At 48.8% G+C, this 20,301-nt stretch overlaps 1 protein-coding gene across 1 annotated transcript; it reads left to right on the forward strand.

Annotated features, from left to right (window-relative positions):
• The first annotated feature begins 1,156 nt into the window (after positions 1 to 1,156).
• LOC141214191 (gastrula zinc finger protein XlCGF66.1-like) lies at positions 1,157 to 19,289 on the forward strand. Its single transcript, XM_073665417.1, has 6 exons — positions 1,157 to 1,219; positions 18,156 to 18,295; positions 18,425 to 18,604; positions 18,688 to 18,811; positions 18,895 to 18,992; positions 19,191 to 19,289. The coding sequence occupies exons 2-6, from the start codon at positions 18,218 to 18,220 to the stop codon at positions 19,287 to 19,289; spliced, it is 579 nt and encodes a 192-aa protein (XP_073521518.1). The 5' UTR covers positions 1,157 to 1,219; positions 18,156 to 18,217.
• The last annotated feature ends 1,012 nt before the right edge of the window (positions 19,290 to 20,301 follow it).

Genomic DNA, 20,301 nt, shown 5'->3' on the forward strand with positions numbered 1-20,301 from the left:
TACACGCGCGGCTCCGCTCCGTACACCTCGTACACGCGCGGCTCCGCTCCGTACACCTCGTACACGCGCGGCTCCGCTCCGTACACCTCGTACACGCGCGGCTCCGCTCCGTACACCTCGTACACGCGCGGCTCCGCTCCGTACACCTCGTACACGCGCGGCTCAGCTCCGTACACCTCGTACACGCGCGGCTCTGCTCCGTACACCTCGTACACACGCGGCTCCGCTCCGTACACCTCGTACACGCGCGGCTCTGCTCCGTACACCTCGTACACGCGCGGCTCCGCTCAGTACGCCTCGTACACGCGCGGCTCCGCTCCGTACGCCTCGTACACACGCGGCTCTGCTCCGTACGCCTCGTACACGCGCGGCTCTGCTCCGTACACCTCGTACACACGCGGCTCTGCTCCGTACGCCTCGTACACGCGCGGCTCTGCTCCGTACGCCTCGTACACACGCGGCTCTGCTCCGTACGCCTCGTACACACGCGGCTCTGCTCCGTACGCCTCGTACACACGCGGCTCTGCTCCGTACGCCTCGTACACACGCGGCTCTGCTCCGTACGCCTCGTACACACACGGCTCCGCTCCGTACGCCTCGTACACACGCGGCTCTGCTCCGTACGCCTCGTACACACACGGCTCCGCTCCGTACGCCTCGTACACGCGCGGCTCTGCTCCGTACGCCTCGTACACACGCGGCTCTGCTCCGTACGCCTCGTACACACGCGGCTCTGCTCCGTACGCCTCGTACACACGCGGCTCTGCTCCGTACGCCTCGTACACACGCGGCTCTGCTCCGTACGCCTCGTACACACGCGGCTCTGCTCCGTACGCCTCGTACACACACGGCTCTGCTCCGTACACCTCGTACACACGCGGCTCTGCTCCGTACACCTCGTACACACACGGCTCTGCTCCGTACACCTCGTACACGCGCGGCTCTGCTCCGTACACCTCGTACACACACGGCTCTGCTCCGTACACCTCGTACACGCGCGGCTCTGCTCCGTACACCTCGTACACGCGCGGCTCTGCTACATCCACACTGTAAACCCCTCCTGACCCCACACAAACTTCAGCTCATCCAGCACCATGACAACCAGCACAGCAGAGTCCTGCATCCACTGAGGCCCCTGATCATGTGACCCCTGACTCCTCCCCTCCTGTGACCTCATCACAGCTCCTGTGCGCACACAACAGCCATATATGTGGTGGAGGTATGTGGAGACCCCATTACTGGGCGCAGGGGGCATTAACCCCTTCAGCACGGAGGCTCTTTTGGGGTCTTTATAAGAATCATAAGGTTTCTGTTCTGTTTCCTGTAATAGATACATACGACCCAACTATGGAGACAGGAAGGGAGGAAACGTATTGTTCTCAGAGTACAGGACCCCCACAGTGTAATGCCCCCATTATACCCCTTATACAGTATGTATGATGCCCCCCACAGTGTAATGCCCCACACAGTGTGCTGCGGTGCAAGGAGGGACCAGAGGGGCGTGACTAAGTATCTACTCGGCCCGACCAAGGTCGCACGGCGGCTCAGTCGACTCCGTGAAGGCACCTCCTCCAATATGGAGGTGCCCGTGCAAGGTTGTTGCTTTGAGTTACTTACTTGCTTCAGCCCTCAGGTCACCTGCAAGTCAGTCCTGTCTGCCAGTCTGTCTGTGGGCTCCACCCACCCGCTTACCTGGAAGCACCGGCCTGTTACCTGCCGTGCCCGCCAGCCAGCATTACCTGGAAGCACCTGCCTGTTACCTGCCGTGCCCGCCAGCCTGCTTACCTGGAAGCACCCGCCTGTTACCTGCCGTGCCCGCCTGCATGCTTACCTGGAAGCACCTGCCAACTATCTGTTTTGCCCGCCTGCCTGCTTACCTGGTAGCACCCGCCAGATACCTGTGTGCCCACCTGCTTATCTACCCAGACCACCCGTCAGCCTGCCAGCTGAAGCTTATCCGCTGTACCGGTCAGTTCCTGCCTTCTGACCCGTGGGAGTCACCTGCTCTCATACAAGGTCGGTCCCAGAGTGGCACCTGGTCCCTCTGCTCGGTTCCTCCCTGGTTCACGGAGTCGATTGAGCCGCCTTGCGACCTTGTTCGGACCAAGTTGATACTTAGTCACGCCCCTCTGGCCCCTCCTTGCACCGCAGCACAGAGGTTCCACCACCCGGATCTTTAACACGGATTAGACGGAGATCGAGCCGGGCGAACCGGAACCAGGCAGGTCTCATGGCAATCCTTCCCCCAACGGAGCACCTCACCAGATCGCCAATTCAGGACGGGTTCATTTTTCTGTAGCCAGGGTAGACCTAGCAAAAGGGAGTGAGACAGTCCGGATAGCACATGGAAGGAGATCCTCTCCGAGTGCAGCATTCCCACCTGAAGGGTTACAGGCTGTGTGACGAACAAGATGGTCACCGGAAGGAGTCTCCCATCCACAGAAGCGACTGCCAATGGTTCGGCCAGAGGTTTGGTAGGAATCTGATACTTCTCCACAAGGGCCTGAGAAATGAGATTCCCAGCGGCTCCGGAATCCAGGTGGGAGGTCTCAAAGAAGCTGGTCTCACCACTGGAAATAGAAACGGATAAAGTCAAGGACGGAGAGGATTTACTCTTGCCTAGGACGACCTCTCCAAGCGGTCCTAGACACTGGAGTTTCCTGGCTTCACCGAACAGGAAAGGATCAGATGCTCCTTACTGCCACAGTAGAAACAGCTCCCCTCGGCTCGGCGCGTCTCTTGGCGAGACTTGACCATCTTGGTCCGGTCAATCTGCATGGGTTTGGTTCAGCGTGCCCGAGGAATTGCTGGCCTGGAGGTGGGTTTCTGGAATACAGGAGCGAGACGAGGAAATCCTTCTCTCCCGGGTAGTCTCCTTAACTCTTTCCAAGAAACGGTTGTCAATCCGGGTAGCTAGAGACACCAGGTCGTCCAGGGTGGAAGGAATGTCCCGGCCGGCTAGCTCGTCCTTGATCCGTCCGAAAAGACCCTCCCAGAAGGTGGACACCAGGGCCTCGTTGTTCCAGGCAAGCTCAGATGCGAGGGTACGGAACTGTATGGCATACTGGCCCACGGTGAGACTCCCTTGGAGACGGAGCAGTGAGGAGGCAGTGGAAGTCCTTCGTCCGGGCTCATCGAAGACCTTCCGGAAGGCAGTGAGGAAAGCCGGAAGATCGGACACCAGGGGATCCCCTCTCTCCCATAGAGGGTTTAGCCATGCCAATGCTTCCCCGGTGAGGTGAGACATGATGAACGCCACCTTGGCCTGGTCGGAGGGAAACTGATGTGCTAGGAGTTCAAAGTACAGCGTGCACTGGTTCAGAAAACCCCGACATAAGACGGGGTCACCACCAAAATGTGGAGGCGCAGAGAGCCGGGGTCCAGAGCTGAATGCCATGGCACCAGTAGGCTGAGGCGCCGCTGGAGCGGCTGCCGCTCGACTCGAGACGGACACAGATGGGGTGGGCAGCGTGTCCAGGCGGAAGTTGACAGACCGCAGGTAGGTCAGGATAATTTCCTGTTGGGATCTCTGACGAGAAACCTCCTGGTACAGGTCAGAGAGCGAAGGAGCCTCGGGGCCACCTGGTTCCATGGCCCATGCAAACTGTTACGGATCCGAGTGGTGGAACCTCTGTGCTGCGCTGCAAGGAGGGACCAGAGGGGCGTGACTAAGTATCTACTCGGCCCGACCAAGGTTGCACGGCAGCTCAGTCGACTTCGTGAACCAGGGAGGAACCGAGCAGAGAGACCAGGTGCCACTCTGGGACCGACCTTGTATGAGAGCAGGTGACTCCCACGGGTCAGAAGGCAGGAACTGACCGGTACAGCGGATGAGCTCGGCACGCAGGCTGACGGGTGGTCCGGGTAGACCAGCAGGTGGGCACAACAGGTAACTGGCGGGTGCTTCCAGGTAAGCAGGCAGGCGGGCACAACAGATAGCTGGCAGGTGCTTGCAGGTAAGCAGGCTGGCGGGCACAACAGATAGTTGGCAGGTTCTTCCATGTAAGCAGGCAGACGGGCAGCGCAGGTAACAGGCGGGTGCTTCCAGGTAAGCAGGCTGGCGGGCACGGCAGGTAACAGGCAGATGCTTCCAGGTAATGCTGGCTGGCGTGCACGGCAGGTAACAGGCCGGTGCTTCCAGGTAAGCAGGTGGGCAGAGCCCATAGACAGACTGGCGGGCTGGATAGTAGTAAGACTGGTGGACTGGACTGTAGAACAGGCTGGCGGACAGGACTGACTTGCAGCGGACCTGAGGGCTGAAGCTAAGTAATTAACACAAAGCAACAACCTTACACGGGGATTTCCATATTGGTGGAGGTACCTTCTATAGGGAAAGTCCTCCGGACATTGGCCAGGGAATTTTTAGGATGGCGCGCGCTTCCTAAGCACAGAACCAGGGAAGCTGCGTGCACCAGCAGCAGCTGCAGGGAGGCCGGAAGACGCCGGAGCAGGACCGCGGCGGTAAGGGGGACGGCGTCTCTGCCTGGCAGAGGGCAGAGACGCCGATGCTACATGTATGATGCCCCCACAATGTAATGCCCCCATTATGCCCCTTATGCAGTATGTATGATGCCCCCACACAGTGTAATGCCCCCATTATGACCCTTATGCAGTATGTATGATGCCCCCACACAGTGTAATGCCCCCATTATGCCCCTTATGCAGTATGTATGAAGACCCACACAGTGTAATGCCCCCATTATGGCCCTTATGCAGTATATATAATGCCTCCACACAGTGTAATGCCCCATTATGCCCCTTATTCAGTATGTATGATGCCCCCACACAGTGTAATGCCCCCATTATGCCCCTTATGCAGTATGTATAATGCCCCCACACAGTGTAATACCCCCATTGTGCCCCTTAAGCAGTATGTATGATGCCCCCATTATGCCCCTTATGCAGTATGTATGATGCCCCCACAGTACCGCCTGAGGTCCTGCAGTTGGAATAATCCCTCTGCAGTTGGTTTTCCCTTTGCCTGCTCCCCTCCATGTATACCCTCGAGCATGTATACATGCATGTAGGGGAGCAGCCGGCCTTACTAGATATCGAGGCTTTGTACAGTAATATACGGCCTGAGGATGGTATCAGAGGAGTAAGACATTTCTTTAAATCGAGATCAATACAGTGTAGCAGACATAATGACTTCATGGAGGATCTTCTAAAATTCACTCTTACTCAGAACTTCTTTCTTTTTGACAGGCAGTACTTCCACCAGCTCAGGGGTACTGCGATGGGGAGCACCTGTGCCCCCTCATATGCTAACCTATTCCTGGGCTGGTGGGAGGAAACCACAATATTCAGGGATGATCATAAGTGTGGGATCCATATACTGGGGTATAGATAAAAGTATCATTAATATATCCTCTGGTCAAAGACGAGTGAACAATTTCTTGAATTTGTCAGGGAAATCAGTAGAGTTGAGATTTACATCAGAGTTTAGCTATAACCAGTTGCCTTTCCTGGATGTACTAATCTAGAAAGAACTGGACGGACCCTAGGGACCCTCATCTACCATTAACCTACAAGCACTAATAAACTATTGAAGTGAGATAGCCACCACCCCATCCCCCTAAAAAAAGGAAAACCCAAGGGGCAATTTTTATGGTTGAGAAGGTACTGCTGTAATGTCACAGATTTTAATATACAGGCAATAGACATGAACACCAGATTCAGGAAAAAGGGTCCCCACAGTACATTTTGTATTCTGTTTGTAGAAAAGCGGGAGAGACAGACACCATTTTACACATTTATATAAAAATAAGCAACACAGTTATACTTACCTAATGCCTCATGCCCTTGTCCGCTGTAAATGAGAACAAATAAAAAAACACCATAATAATCACCTGTCGGGCGTAATCCACATCAACAGTCACTAATGTGACTGCTCTACATGACAGCCGGCTACATACTGACACAGTCAGTGTCTAAATAAATAAGTGACAGGCAGTGTGTAGAGCTGAGTTGCCGGGAGAAAGTTCAGTTCAGCTGATGAACCCAAGTGATCTCATGGCACCGCCGCTGACCGCAGTGTGATTGTAAGTGTGTAGCCGGCTGTCTTGTAGAGCAGTCACATCAGTGACTGCTGATGGGATTACATCCGACAGGCGAGTATTATGGTGGTTGTCATGGAAGTATTATGGTGGTTTTCATGTATGTATTAAGAAAATATTAAGAATTTCCCCCAACCCTCTCTTCACCCCTTCTCCCCTATAGTATTTGTCAGAGGAGAGGAGCTGACAATCCACCATCTGTCTGTATGCAAATTATCACCCACAGCAGAAGTAGCTAGGAGAAATGGTAGCACAAAAGGTGCTACAAACCCAATTAGCACTCGCAGGCAAAGTGGCTTGTAAGCAGATGCCAGTACTGAGAGTGGTGGCGAACCCAATTAACAGAGACTTGTGATAAATGTACATCTAGCCAAGGAAGATTAGTTCCCGGGAATTCAACAGAGCTCTGCAGCCGGACAAAATATGGAATAGCTAAAGTTCCATAAGTTCGATAATAATGGGGCCCATATTTTTAGTGACAGGGTCAGTTAAGGAACAATATGCTTATTTTTCCGTTGATGTAAGCCCCTCCTGGGAGCTGTGACGCAATAGTAACAACCTGGCATACCACAGCTATATCGTGTGTGGTCTCTAACAGAAGGTAAATTCACAACGGAAAAAATTGTATAATTTTCGGGCCTCTACGATCAACCAGCGATAAGTTATCACAAAAGCCAGATATTTTAATAAAAATGTGAAGGCAGCACATGGGGTTTGTGGGCAGGTTTCACCCTTCGACATAAAAGAATCCACTGAGGGATGGATCAGTATTCATTGCCAGGGGGTATAGAGAGAGACTATAAGCAACGGATCACGTTCCATAACGTTCACATCAAAGTGGGGTGCCCCCACCCCCCCAGCTATATTGAATCGTCTCTGATCTTATAGTAAGTTTCTTCTTTAATCCGTATTATTTTGTGTAACTGCATATGTATTGTATTGTCTCCTTTTGTAAAATCTCTGTATATTTTTCCTAAACACTGCCTCTCTTTTGGATTAAATATAAAATTTATTAGTTCTGTTTCTTTTTTCCCATTCCCCACGACAGCACCCATGGAGAGAGGGAACCGCTCCGAGGGCAGGAAACCACTACAGGTTTGAAAGGCGGAGCCCTCTACTATGCCTCAGTGGTTTCCTGTCCTCGAAGAGACCCTACAGCTCCTCAGGCGCTGCCGAGGGAGTGAAAATTCACCTCGGCGCTACTGCTCCCTTGTCAGTCCGGGTTTCCTGGCTCCTGTGGGGCATGCGGCGCTGTTCCGGATGCCGGCCGGCGAGTCGCATGCAAGCATCTCCGGGGCGGCGTGACGTCAGTTCCGGGGGAACGGTCTATTGTGGCAGAGTGCTTCCCCGGAATCCCCGCCTGCGTCTTGCGTCACATCCGGTGGCGCGATGCTTTGCTGGGAGCCGGCCAGCGGTGGTCCCGGGGTCACGGCTTGGTTTGGTTGGTGCGTCCCCGGGACGAGAGCGGGGGCGTCATCTGGGGGCACGGCCCGAGGGGCATAGTGCTTCACCAGAGAACACCATGGGGCGTATCACGGGGGGGGGGGGGAGCAAGAAGAGGACATAAGCTCCCCCCCACCTCCATTCAGTGCTGCATCCCAAGAATGGAGGACACAGCTCAACCTGTAGAACCCATGGAAGCTGCCCCTCCGACCTGTGTAGTCCTGCGTCAGGTGAGGTAAGTCAGGGGTGAAACCCTGGGGAAAAAACTTTGTTAAAAGTACACTTTTTCTATACATTTCCTTTAGGGAAGACCTAGGAAGACTCAAGCCAAATTGAAACATAAGGAATGTGCATTATGCAAATATAAACTAGAGTCAGCTTACACCAAACGACTTTGTAAGGATTGTATAGAAAGAACTTTGTCAGCGGCGTTTCCCTCACTAATGGATATCATGCAGGGCATGATTAGAAGTGAAATTAAAAAATCGTTCAAAGGGTTCCAGTCCACAAAACCATCTCCCAGCTGATCCAAAGGGAATGGAAAAAAGCAGACAGGAAGGCTTATATTCCCGAGCTGATGAAGAGAAAATACGCTTTCGGAGCAGAGGACTCAGAGACCTGGGACAAAGCACCCAAGATAGATGTGGCGGTCTGCAAAGTCTTCAGGAACTCATCCCTCCCATTTGATGATGCTGGACTAAAAGACCCTCTTGATTGGAAAGTAGAGAGTTTTCTAAAAAGAGCTTGGGAGACAGGGGCCGCAGAATTTAAATCGAACATAGTGGCAACATGCACTGCAAGATCTTTAAGCTCAATTACAAGACCAGATCCGGAATAAATGCCCCAAAGACGAGATACTAGCCTGTATACCCAATTTAGCCAAAGCGGCAGACTTCCTTGCGGACTACTCAGGAGACGCCGTCCGTCTAACAGCCCGAACCTGTGCCCTGTCAAATTCAGCCAGAAGAGCCCTCTGGTTAAAAAACTGGAAGGGCGACTTCGACTCAAAGTCCAGGCTTTTTGGTATTCCCTTCGAAGGGAATTACCTTATTGGGTCCTCTCTTGCCAAAATTCTGGACAAAACAGGAGACTCTAAAAAAGTTTCCCCAGTTAAGTGCACCAAAATTCAAGAGGCCTTTCCGCACGTTCTGAAATGTGGGGGCGAAGCCAAAAGACTCGAAATGGAATGAACCAGAAAGAAACAGGGGAAAAACCTCACAGGTGGATCGTTTTTTGTCCGGGTTCCCAAAAAGAGCGAGAAGACAATGACGCCAGGTCCCCGGTAGGTGGAAGATTAAAACTCTTCTTCCCCGCCTGGGAAAGAATTTCCCTAAGTCCCTGGGTCCTGCACACAATACTAGAGGGGTTGAAATTAGAATTTCTTTCTTCCCCTCCAGACGCTTATATTGTCACCAAAATCCAACCTTCGGGTTTGGTACAGGATATCCTGGAACAGGAGGTTATGTCTCTAATCCAAAAAGGAGTTCTATCCTGTGGGAAAAGGGTTTTACATCCCGTATTCCTAAGATAAAAAACAGATCAGTCTTACAGGACCATCATAAACTTAAGGAACCTCAAAAAGTTTCTGGTTCTCAAACGGTTCAAGATGGAAAACACCGAGTCAGTGATAAAACTCCTATTCCCAAAGTGCTTCATGGCCACTATAGATCTGAAAGATGCCTATTATCATGTTTCCATCTTTCAAGTTCATCAAAGATTCCTAAGAGTGGCGGTCTACATTAAAGGCCATCTGACACCTCTACAGTTCCAAGTGCTCCCCTTTTGGACTTTCCATGGCCCCAAGGGTCTTTACAAAAATAGTGGGGGAAATGTCAGCACACATAAGGGAAACTGACGTTTTATTCATCCCGTATCTGGACGACTTTCTTGTGGTAGGAAGATCAGAGTCCGAATGCAACCTGGCAGTCACAAAGGTTTTAAGTATCTTAGCCTCTTTAGGGTGGCTGATAAACTCAAAAAAAATTAAAGGCTCGAGCCAAAACAAAAACAAACCTTCTTAGGCACCTGGTTGGATTCAAGAAAACAAATGTCCTTCCTTCCAGAAGAAAGAAGGGAAAGACTAGAAAGACTAGCTTTAGAACTAATAAACAAACCAGAGACTACACTAAGAAGGGCCATGTCCACCTTGGGGTCCCTCCTGCATGCATCTCGACAGTAATTTGGGCAAGGTGTCATTTCAGACCTCTCCAATGGGATATCCTGAGAGTAGAACAGAAAGCAGGAGGGAACCTGAACACGCCAAAAATGATATCCAAGGACACTCAACTATCAATGATGTGGTGGACAAACGAGTCAAATCTATCGCAAAGAGTCCCATGGGAAATAAAAAATCCCTTTATACTCACTACGGACGCAAGTTCCTGGGGTGTGGGGTGCCCTTGTAGAGGGAAGCATCCTGCAAGGGAGATGGCCTCGAGACTTGATAGATGCATATTCCAACAGGAAAGAGTTAGCAGCCATAGGATTAGCCTAACGACAAATCTTGCCAGTTGTAAAAGATCGTCATCTAAGAATCCTCTTAGACAACAAAACTGCAGTGACCTATATAAACAAACAGGGGGGAACAAAATAAGAAGGTCTTATGGCAGAAACTCAAAAAATTATGTTGTTAGCGGAAGGAATTCTAAGTTCCATCTCGGCAGGCTATTTAAAGGGGTCAGAAAATATAAAAGCAGACTTCCTGAGTCGTCACAGGGTAGATCAGGACGAATGGTCCGTGAACTCAGGAATCTTCCAGAAAACAGTAGGTCTCTGGGGGGGTTCCAAAAATAGATTTTTTTGCGCACAAGCTGAACAAAAAAGTCCGCAAATTCTTCTTAGATCCAAAAGATCTCCCCTGGGGGGTAGACTCCCTTGTCCTCAAATGGCCAGTAGGCCTGCTCTATGCCTTTCCCCCTGTACATCTAATTCCAGCAGTTCTCAGGGATGTACGTATGGAGAGGGCCGAGATAATTCTAGTGGCACCCTTTTGGCCCAGGAGAACATGGTTTTCCTGGGTTCGTCGCCTATCGGTGGCAACTCCATGGGTACTCCCAGAGATTCCAGACCTCCTTTCCCAGGGTCCCATTCACCACCCAGACGTAAAGAAGCTTGGTGCTTGAGCGGCAACTTCTGAAAGCTAAAGGGTGCTCGGGGAGAGTGATTTCCACACTTGTTAAAGCAAGGAAGAAAATGTCAACTATATATTATAGAATATGGAGTAAATTTCTAATTTTTTCAGGAATAAATCCTTTAAAAAAACAAGGGGTACCATACGTGGGGATTTTAGAATTCCTGCAAAAAGGTTGGGAGATGGGGCTAAAAAGAGCACCCTTAAGGTTCACTCTGCAGCTTTAGGGGCCCTTTTTGGAGGAGACCTCTCGTCCCACCCCTTGATAGTAAAATTCTTTAGAGCACTTAGCCGCTCGGAATCTGTTCCAAAACCGAGAGCAGCCCCCTGGGACTTAGACCTAGTACTCAAAGCTCTTTCCAAGACTCCCTTTGAGCCCATATCAGATTGTTCTCTTAAAAATTTGACACTTGTAATAGCCACCAGGAGTGCCGTTTTATCAGCTAGGCGGGTAGGAGAGATTCAGGCCCTATCAGTAAATCAGCCCTTCACTCAAATCCTATCAGATAGGGTTATTCTTTCCCCGGACCCTGCCTTCCTTCCAAAGGTAGTGTCCTCTTTTCATAGATCACAGGATATAGTTTTACCGTCATTCTGCGAGAACCCTAAAAATGAGGGGGAAAGGGAGTTCCACACCCTAGATGTCAGGGAGTCCATCACCTAATGTGATTGTATGCTGAAGGGGAGTGTGGTAATAGGATTTAATTATTATTATTATTATTATCATTATTATTTATTATAGCACCATTTATTCCATGGAACTTTACATGTGAAAGGGGTATACAGAGCAAAAACAATTACAATAATTTTGAACAATAAAAGTCAGTGACTGGTGCAAGAGGAAAGAGGACCCTGAGCGAGGGCTCACAACCTATAAGGGATGGGTGAGGATACAGTAGGTGAGGGTAGAACTGGTCGTGCAGCAGTATGGTGGAGTGGTGGTTACTGCAGGTTGTACGCTTGTTGGTCTTCAGGTTCCTTTTGAAGGTTTCCACGGTAGGTGAGAGTCTGATATGTTGAGGTAGAGAGTTCCAGAGTAGGGAGGATGCACGGGAGAAATCTTGTATGCGATTGTGGGAAGAAGAGATAAGAGGGAAGTAGAGAAGGAGATCTTGTGAGAATCGGAGGTTGTGTGCAGGTAAGTACCAGGAGACTAGGTCACAGATGTATGGAGGAGACAAGTTGTGGATGGCTTTTTATGCCATGGTTAGGGTTTTGAACCAGAGTCTCTGGGTAATGGAGAGCCAGTGAAGGGATTGACAGAAAGGAGAGGCCGGGGGGAATAGCGGGGGGACAGGTGGGTTAGTCGGGCAGCAGAGTTTAGGATAGATTGGATGTGTGCGAGAGTGTTAGAGGGGAGGCCACAGAGCAGAAGGTTGCAGTAGTCGAGGCGGTAGATGATGAAGGTGTGCACTAGTGTTTTTGCAGATTTATGGCTGAGGAATGTGCGGATCCAGGAGATTGTTTTGAGTTGGAGTTGGCAGGAAGTGGAAAGGGCTTGGATATGTGGTTTGAAGGAGAGGTCAGAGTCCAGGGTTACCCCAAGGCAGCGAGCTTGCGGGACTGGGGAGAGTGAGCAGCCATTGACTATGATGGATTCGTCAGATGAGGGGGTTGAGTGAGATGGTGGAAAGATGATGAATTCAGTTTTATCCATGTTAAGTTTTAAAAATCTGTCAGAGAAGAAGGATGAAATAGCGGACAGACATTGTGGGATTCTGATGAGTAAGCAGGTGATATCAGATCCAGAGAGATAGATCTGTGTGTCATCAGCATAGAGATGATACTGAAACCCATGGGACTCTATGAGCTGTCCCAGGCCGAAGGTGTAGATGGAGAAGAGCAGAGGTCCTAGAACTGAACCTCGGGGGACACGGACAGATAGGGGGTCAGATGAGGAGGTGGTGTGTAAGTGGAAGACACAATGTCCGGTCTGTTAGGTATGAAGAGCTCCAAGATAGGGCCAAGTCTGTGATGCCAAGACATAAGAGAGTCTGTGGTAAAAGGGAATGGTCCACTGTGTCAAAGGCCGATGACCGGTCCAGGAGGAGGAGGACAGAGTAGTGTCGCTTGGATTTGGCAGTTAGTAGGTCGTTGGTGACTTTAGTCAGAGGAGTTTCAGTAGAATGGTGCGGTCGGAAGCCAAATTGTAAGCGGTCAAAGAGGGAGCAGGAGGAGAGGTGGGAGGACAGTTCAGAATGGACGTGTTGTTCCAGTAGTTTTGAGGCATCGGGGAGAAGTGGTATGGGTCAATAGCTAGTCAGAGGATAGGTCAAGGGAGGGCTTTTTGAGGATGGGTGTGATGGAGACATGTTTGAAACATGAGGGGAAGATACCAGTTGTGACAGGTTGAAAAGGTGGGCTAGATTTGGGATGAAGACTGTGGTGAGGTTTGGGATGAGGTGGGACGTATTGGGTCAAGTTCGCAGGTGGCGAGGAGTAAAAAGGAAACTTGATCATCCGTAATGGTGAAGAAGCTGGTTTTGGAGGAGAAGGGTTGAGTAGATAGGAGGAGGGGCTGTGGGGTCTTTAGGCAAAAGCTTTGTCTGATGGTGTCAATCTTCTGCTTGAAGAATGAGGCAAAGTCTTCGGCTGATATGAGAGGAGAGGGAGGAGAGAATTAAAAGTGTTGAATAGCTGCTTAGGGTTGTGAGACAGGGAGAGGATATGAGAGATGAGAAGTAGGTTTGTTTTGCTGCAGTAAGTGTGGAATTGAAAGAATTGAGGGACTATTTTAATGCAATGAAATGCTCATTGGAGTGGGACCTTTTCCATCTCTGCTCGGCAACCCTTGAGGCCCTTCGTAGTTCTTTAGTCAGGTTGGTGTGCCAGGGTTGCCTATTGAGTATGCGAGCTGTGGTATGTGTGGGGGGTCTGTCACGGGTGTGTCAGAGGTGACAGTCGCCCTGCAGTGGTTTGCAGGAGATCTCCACGTTTGGCAATGCAGACAGCTGCCTAGATAGGAGGCTGTGTTTAGGACCCAGCGACTACCTCCCTTTAGTCTGGGTGTATTTTTACCTGGTGTGCCTAGGTGGGCGTCGCCGGTTATACTCATTTCTACTTGGAACTTGGCTGAAGTAGCATCACGTCCTTTCTGGAGTCTTTAGGCCGTTTGCCCTTTTGGAGTTTCTTCTAAGCTAAGTTGTTATTCCCTTGTGTTGTCTTCCCTTTTTTGTCTTTAGAGTGCTAGCGGAGGTTGACTAGTGCGCATCTCCTTCCACCCCCAGCTATAGCCTTACACCATGGATAGTAGGGTGAGGCACGTGATCGGCGACAGCAGTGGAGGCTGTATAGGGTGGTAGGGGGAGACAGAGTGATGCTAGTCCAGATTAGGAGGTCAGCTCTTCCCCCTTTCCCTAGTGTCTGGGTTCCCTTTCCCTTTCCCCTCTGTGTTGCACTCACACCTGGCGTGACTCTCTGTGTTGCACTCACATTTAGAGTGACAGGGTCGACTGAGTTCAGAGCTGCAGCTGTTGTAGTAGTAATATATAAAGTGGCAGCAGCATCTGCATCGTGTAATGAACTTATGCCTGTAAGAGGGAGGAGGGATTCTGAGAGTGAATGTAGGTCAAGGTGTTTGAGATTTCTGCGAAGGTCTGCAAGTTTGTGGAGTAAGGATTGTTCACCTGGAGAGGAGAGGGAAGAGAATGTAAGTAGGTTGTGGTCAGACAGGGGGAGAGGTGAGTTAGAGAAGTTAGGGAACAGAGGTGGGTGAAGATGAGGCCTAGTGTGTGTCCATCTTTGTGAGTGGGGGCAGAAGGCCATTGAGCAAGGCCGAAGGAGGAAGTGAGGGATAGAAGCTTAGAGGCAGATGAGTTGGAAGTGTCAACGGGGATGTTGAAGTCACCCATGATGATAGTGGGGATGTCAGCGGAAAGGAAATGAAGCAGCCAGGTGGTGAAGTGGTCAAAGAAAGTGGTGGCCGGTTGGAGGGGGAGTAGATGCACACAGAATGCACCTGAAAGGAGGGGAGAGTAACGGAGGGTGGCAGTGGGATTTGGGTAATGGAGCGGTAATCTGACAGGAGAAAACCTACTCTTCCACCATGCTTGGTGTTGGAGCGGGGTGTGTAAGAAAGATGGAATCCACCGTACGAAAGTGCAGCTGGAGAGGCCGTGTCAGAGGGGTTGAGCCACGTTTCAGTGATGCCGAGTAAGGAAAGTTTGTTAGTAATGAAAAGATCATGGATGTAGGAACACTTGTTGCAGATGGAGCGAGCTTTGATGTTTATAATTATCTGTACTATACAAATATTTCCTGTGTGATCTCTGGGTGATACGCACATCCTTTTTTCATGTGCATGTCACGATCTCTGTCGCCATTTCCAATTACCTGTATTGTGTAGATTTTATACATGCCTTAACAAAGACTTTATCTTTTATATGATACTCTGTCATTTGGGATTTTTTTGATCATTTTTTTTTTCAGTCCGTGGTTCTGATGTTTTCTAGCGATTTTGTCCCCTTACTCTGTAGTCCACAAGTGCACCTAATCAGATGATTTTTACTGTACAATAATTATTATGAAGCACCTATACTGGTTGAGTAGCTTAATTATTTCTCCCTTTTTCGGCAATTGCCCAATTAGCAGCTTAGAGAGGCCTGTCTGTTTTTTTTCACTCGGTGCCGCATGCAACTGTACCTCTGACAGAGAGGGTCTTGAAGAGTAGGATGCTGGTGTAAAAATGTATCAATGTGGAGGGGATAACCCTTCTCCATTAGTGGGTGCATCAATTCCCACACAATTATCCCACTTGTTAATTTGGACGTCCTTTCCTTCTTAGACCCTAAATCTGTGGGTGTACCCTGTGGTACTCTCGCACATCTTTTATAGTTTAACTCCGTACCTAGCCCTCTTACTGGGCAAGTACACCGCGTGCAGAATTATTAGGCAAATGCTTATTTTGATCACTTCGATACTTTTTATACATGTTGTCCTACTCCAAGCTGCATAGTCTTGAGAGCCAACTACCAATTAAGTAAATCTGGTGATGTGCATCTCTGTAATGAGGAGGGGTGTTGTCTAATGACATCAACACCCTATATAAGGTGTGATTAATTATTAGGCAACTTCCTTTCCTTTGGCAAAATGGGTCAGAAGAGAGATTTCACGGGCTCTGAAAAGTCCAAAATTGTGAGCTGTCTTGCAGAGGGATGCAGCAGTCTTGAAATTTCCAAACTTTTGAAGCGTTATCAGCGAACAATCAAGCGTTTCATGGCAAATAGACAACAGGGTCGCAAGAAGCGTGTTGGCCAAAACAGGCGCAAAATAATTGCCCATGAATTGAGGAAAATCAAGCGTGAAGCTGACAAGATGCCATCCACCACCAGCTTCGCCATATTTCAGAGCTGCAACGTTACTGGAGTATCAAAAAGCACAAAGTGTGCGATACTCAGGGACATGGCCAAGGTAAGGAAGGCTGAAAAACAACCACCTTTGAACAAGAAACATAAGATAAAGCATCAAGAATGGGCCAAGAAATATCTTAAGACTGATTTTTCAAAGGTTTTATGGACTGATGAAATGAGAGTGACTCTTGATGGGCCAGATGTATGGGCCAGAGGCTGGATCTCTAAAGGGCAGAGAGCTTTACTCCGACTCAGACGCCACCAAGGTGGAGGTGGGGTACTGGTATCATCAAAGATGAACTTGTGGGACCTTTTCGGGTTGAGGATGGAGTGAAGCTCAACTCCCAGGCCTACTGCCAGTTTCTGGAAGACAGCTTCTTCAACCAGTGGTACAGGAAGAAGTCGGTATCGTTCAAGAAAAAGATGATTTTCATGCAGGACAATGCTCCATCACATGCATTCAACTACTCCACAGCGTGGCTGGCCAGTAAAGGTCTAAAAGAAGAAAAAATAATGACATGGCCCCCTTGTTCACCTGATCTGAATCCCATAGAGAACCTGTGGTCCATCATAAAATTTGAGATCTACAAGGAGGGAAAACAGTACACCTCTCGGAACAGTGTCTGGGAGGCTGTGGTGGCTGCTGCACACAATGTTGATCGAAAACAGATCAAGCAACTGACAGAATCTATGGATGGAAGGCTGTTGAGTGTCATCATAAAGAAAGGTGGCTATATTGATCACTAATTGTTTTGGTTTTTGTTTTTGCATGTCAGAAATGTTTATTTCTAAATTTTGTGCACTGATATTGGTTTACCTGGTGAAAATAAACAAGTGAGATGGGATTATATTTGGTTTTTATTAAGTTGCCTAATAATTCTGCACAGTAATAGTTACCTGCACAAACAGATATCCTCCTAAAATAGCCAAATCTAAAAAAATCCCACTCCAACTTCCAAAACTATTAAGCTTGGATATTTATGAGTCTTTTGGGTTGATTGAGAACATAGTTGTTGATCAATAATAAAAATAATCCTCTAAAATACAACTTGCCTAATAATTCTGCACACAGTGTATTGTCGGAAATTTAACCGCCCTTTGAAATGAACCAGAGATTCATCTATAGAGATGTCCCTTTGGGGGTTGTACGCCTCAGCAAATTTTCTGCTGAAGTGGTCAACTACTGGCCGAATTGTGTATAGACGATCAAAGTTAGGATCGTCTCAGGAGGACACAGCGCATTATCACTATAAGGCCATGGCCCCACTATCCGTATTCGGTCAGTATTTTTTCTCAGGAGTGGGAGCCAAAACCAGGAGTGGGAGATAAATGCAGAATTGGTGACTTGTTCCTATTATACCTTTTCTTGGATTGTTCCTCACCTGGTTTTGGCTCCAACTCCTGAGAAATAATACTGACCGAATACTGACCAAATACTGATAGTGGGGCTGGGGCCTAATGCAAACATTTTTTTCATAGCCAAACAGAATACCGGTGTGCTGTAGAGAATATCAGTACTCCAGTATTGCCGAATCTCTGGTTTTCTAACTATGCCCATATGCAGAACCATGCTTCAAAATGTCCTAATCTCTGCTGCATTTACAGGGGTCCACCTGGCATATGCTGACGTGGGATTTTTGGTAAAAAATTGATGGGCATACAAATTTGTCTGGGCCACCATAAGATTTACTATTTCCTCTCTGAAAAAGAATTTGAAAAAGTCAATTTCAGTGAGGCGTGTAACAGCAAATTTGATTCCTCAGCTTCCGGTGAAATCCAGAATAACAGGCTGATAATTTTCAGGGGTGCAGGCCATATGGGATCAATTGCGGTAGGGATTGCCTAGGTCCTAAGTCGCCTTGTTGGGGGTCCTTCCTCACTGGATGAGGAGGAATAGAGGAATGTGGAATCCATTACCGATTCCAGTGTTGGTAAATGATTCGAGAATTAGCGTTATGGACGATGAGTCTATGAGAAACGTATTCAGCTGCCGACTCCGAGGAAGAAACTGCTTGTTGTCTGTGGCCTAAAATATATAGGTTTTATTAGTTTGATGTATAGAAGAAAACTAAATACTTTAAAATAATAAATCTCATGTTTCCCTTATTATCTGCAGTAATTGTATTATTATACAGGATTTTTATGCTGTTTCATCAGCTCATCATCTTCTCTCTACAGTGTCGGATCCTCTCAGTGAAAATCTTCTATATGAGAGAATTTTCCTGATTTACCTATCAAAGATGGATATGAGCGGAGACAAGATGGCGGAGAGGATAATGCACCTCACCCTAGAGATCCTCTTCCGGCTTACTGGAGAGGTGAGAGATTCTGATGACGTCACATTACATCATTCTTAACTATGGGAATAACAGATGGACAGAACTGGAGAGGTGAGGACTCTGGAAATGTCTGTAGTGAGATTTATTAATGTGTCTCTCCATAACCAGGATTACACAGTAGTGAAGAAGACCTCTAGGGAGCGCTGTCAGGACCCTGTGTCTGAGAGCTGGGAAAGACCCCTGAGCCCAATCACTGAGCTTTCACCTCACCCCCTGATACATGAGGACATCAATGACCAGAAGATCCTAGAACTCACCTACAAGATGATTGAGCTTCTGACTGGAGAGGTGACATTGCTGGGAATGCTGGGACATTATACAGTAACGCTATGCAGGGATCGAGGAGATGACGGTATAATTGTATGTGTCAGGTTCCTATAAGGTGTCAGGATGTCGCTGTCTATTTCTCCATGGAGGAGTGGGAGTATTTAGAAGGACACAAATATCTGTACATGGACTTCATGATGGAGGTTCCCCAGCCCCTCACATCACCAGGTAATAGACAGGACTAAATACACACGGCCTATAATTATCTGTATGTAAAGAATGAATTCAGTCCCTGTATGTGTTTCCTCCAGATCTATCCAGTAAGAGGACAACACCAGAGAGATGTCCCCGTCCTCTTCTTCCACAGGACTGTAAACAAGAAGATCCCAATGTTCCTCAGGATCATCAGGTAGATGGAGAGAAGGTGTCATGAGATCTCCGCTATGATGTGTAGACGGCTGTGAAGGTCTTGTGCTCAGTCTTGTTTTATCCACCAGTATTATTTGTTTTATACTTGTGTAATGAGAACAGTGGAGATGGCAGGATTAGAGCTGATCATAGATGGGACTTCTCCATCTGTCTGTGACTTTTACAATATTTGTTTCAGGGTGAAGATCTGACCCATACTAATACTACAGAGACATATGTGAGGGGTGATGAGCGGTGTAAGGAGGAGATTCCGACATATGACTACCCAGGTGAGTAGTGACCACTAAATGCAGAGAAGTCACAGATTTTACTCAGTCACCGGCTGTGGCTGCTTTATCGACGGTGTAGTCCGTCGAAACATGAATTGTGTCTCCCTCGCCTGTACTCCTTGGTTGTCCAACGAACTGTGCTCTCTGCCGCCAGCGTTTTCAGATGGGAATTTTTTTAATAGTTCTGCAACAAGGGCATCCTGGTACTGCCCCATTTTTGTAGACATGTCCGCCTCATGAATAAGAGCTAGAAAGTCCTCCTTGTAGCGTGGATATAGAAGTGTCACCAACCAGTAATGACTGTTACCAAAAATTTTGAGAACGCGAGGGTCACGAGAAAGGCAGCATAACATAAACTCAGCCATGTGTGCCATACTGCAAAGAGGCAAGACTTCCATGTCCTCACCAAGAGGACGACTGACCATGCTCTCCTCCTCTTCCTCCTCCTCCTGCTCCTGCTCCTCCCTGTCCTCAGGCCATCGACGCTGAACAGACAGTATGACAGTATATAAAGTGGCAGCTGCATCTGCATCGTGTAATGAACTTATGTCTGTAAGAGGGAGGAGGGATTCAGAGAGTGAATGTAGGTCAAGGTGTTTGAGATTTCTGCGATGGTCTGCAAGTTTGTGGAGTAAGGATTGGCACCTGGAGAGGAGAGGGAGGAGAATGTAAGTAGATTGTGGTCAGACAGAGAGAGAGGTGTGAGTTAGAGAAGTTAGATAGGAAACAGAGGCGGGTGAAGATGAGGTCCAGTGTGTGGCCATCTATGTGGGTGGGGGCTGAAGACCATTGAGCAAGGCCGAAGGAGGAAGTGAGGGATAGAAGCTTAGAGGCAGATGAGTGGGAAGTGTCAATGGGGATGATGAAATCACCAATGATGGGGATGTCAGCGGAAAGGAAATGAAGTAGCCAGGTGGTGAAGTGGCTGAAAAAATGGTGGCTGGTCCTGGGGGGCGGTAAATGACGGTGAGGTGGAGGGGGAGTAGATGCGAACAGAATGCACCTCAAAAGAGGGGAGAG

Source organism: Phyllobates terribilis, unplaced genomic scaffold, assembly GCF_046119375.1.
Source record: "Phyllobates terribilis strain yellow unplaced genomic scaffold, ASM4611937v1 Scaffold_217__1_contigs__length_3308461, whole genome shotgun sequence".
NCBI classification, from domain to species: domain Eukaryota; kingdom Metazoa; phylum Chordata; class Amphibia; order Anura; family Dendrobatidae; genus Phyllobates; species Phyllobates terribilis.

Excerpts from the sequence above, each read along its gene's own strand:
- LOC141214191 (XM_073665417.1), top strand. The coding sequence starts at position 18,218 with ATGGATATGAGCGGAGACAAGATGGCGGAGAGGATAATGCACCTCACC. Across the intron at positions 18,296-18,424 it reads TCTTCCGGCTTACTGGAGAG|GATTACACAGTAGTGAAGAA; the intron begins GTGAGAGATTCT and ends CTCCATAACCAG. Across the intron at positions 18,993-19,190 it reads ATGTTCCTCAGGATCATCAG|GGTGAAGATCTGACCCATAC; the intron begins GTAGATGGAGAG and ends TATTTGTTTCAG.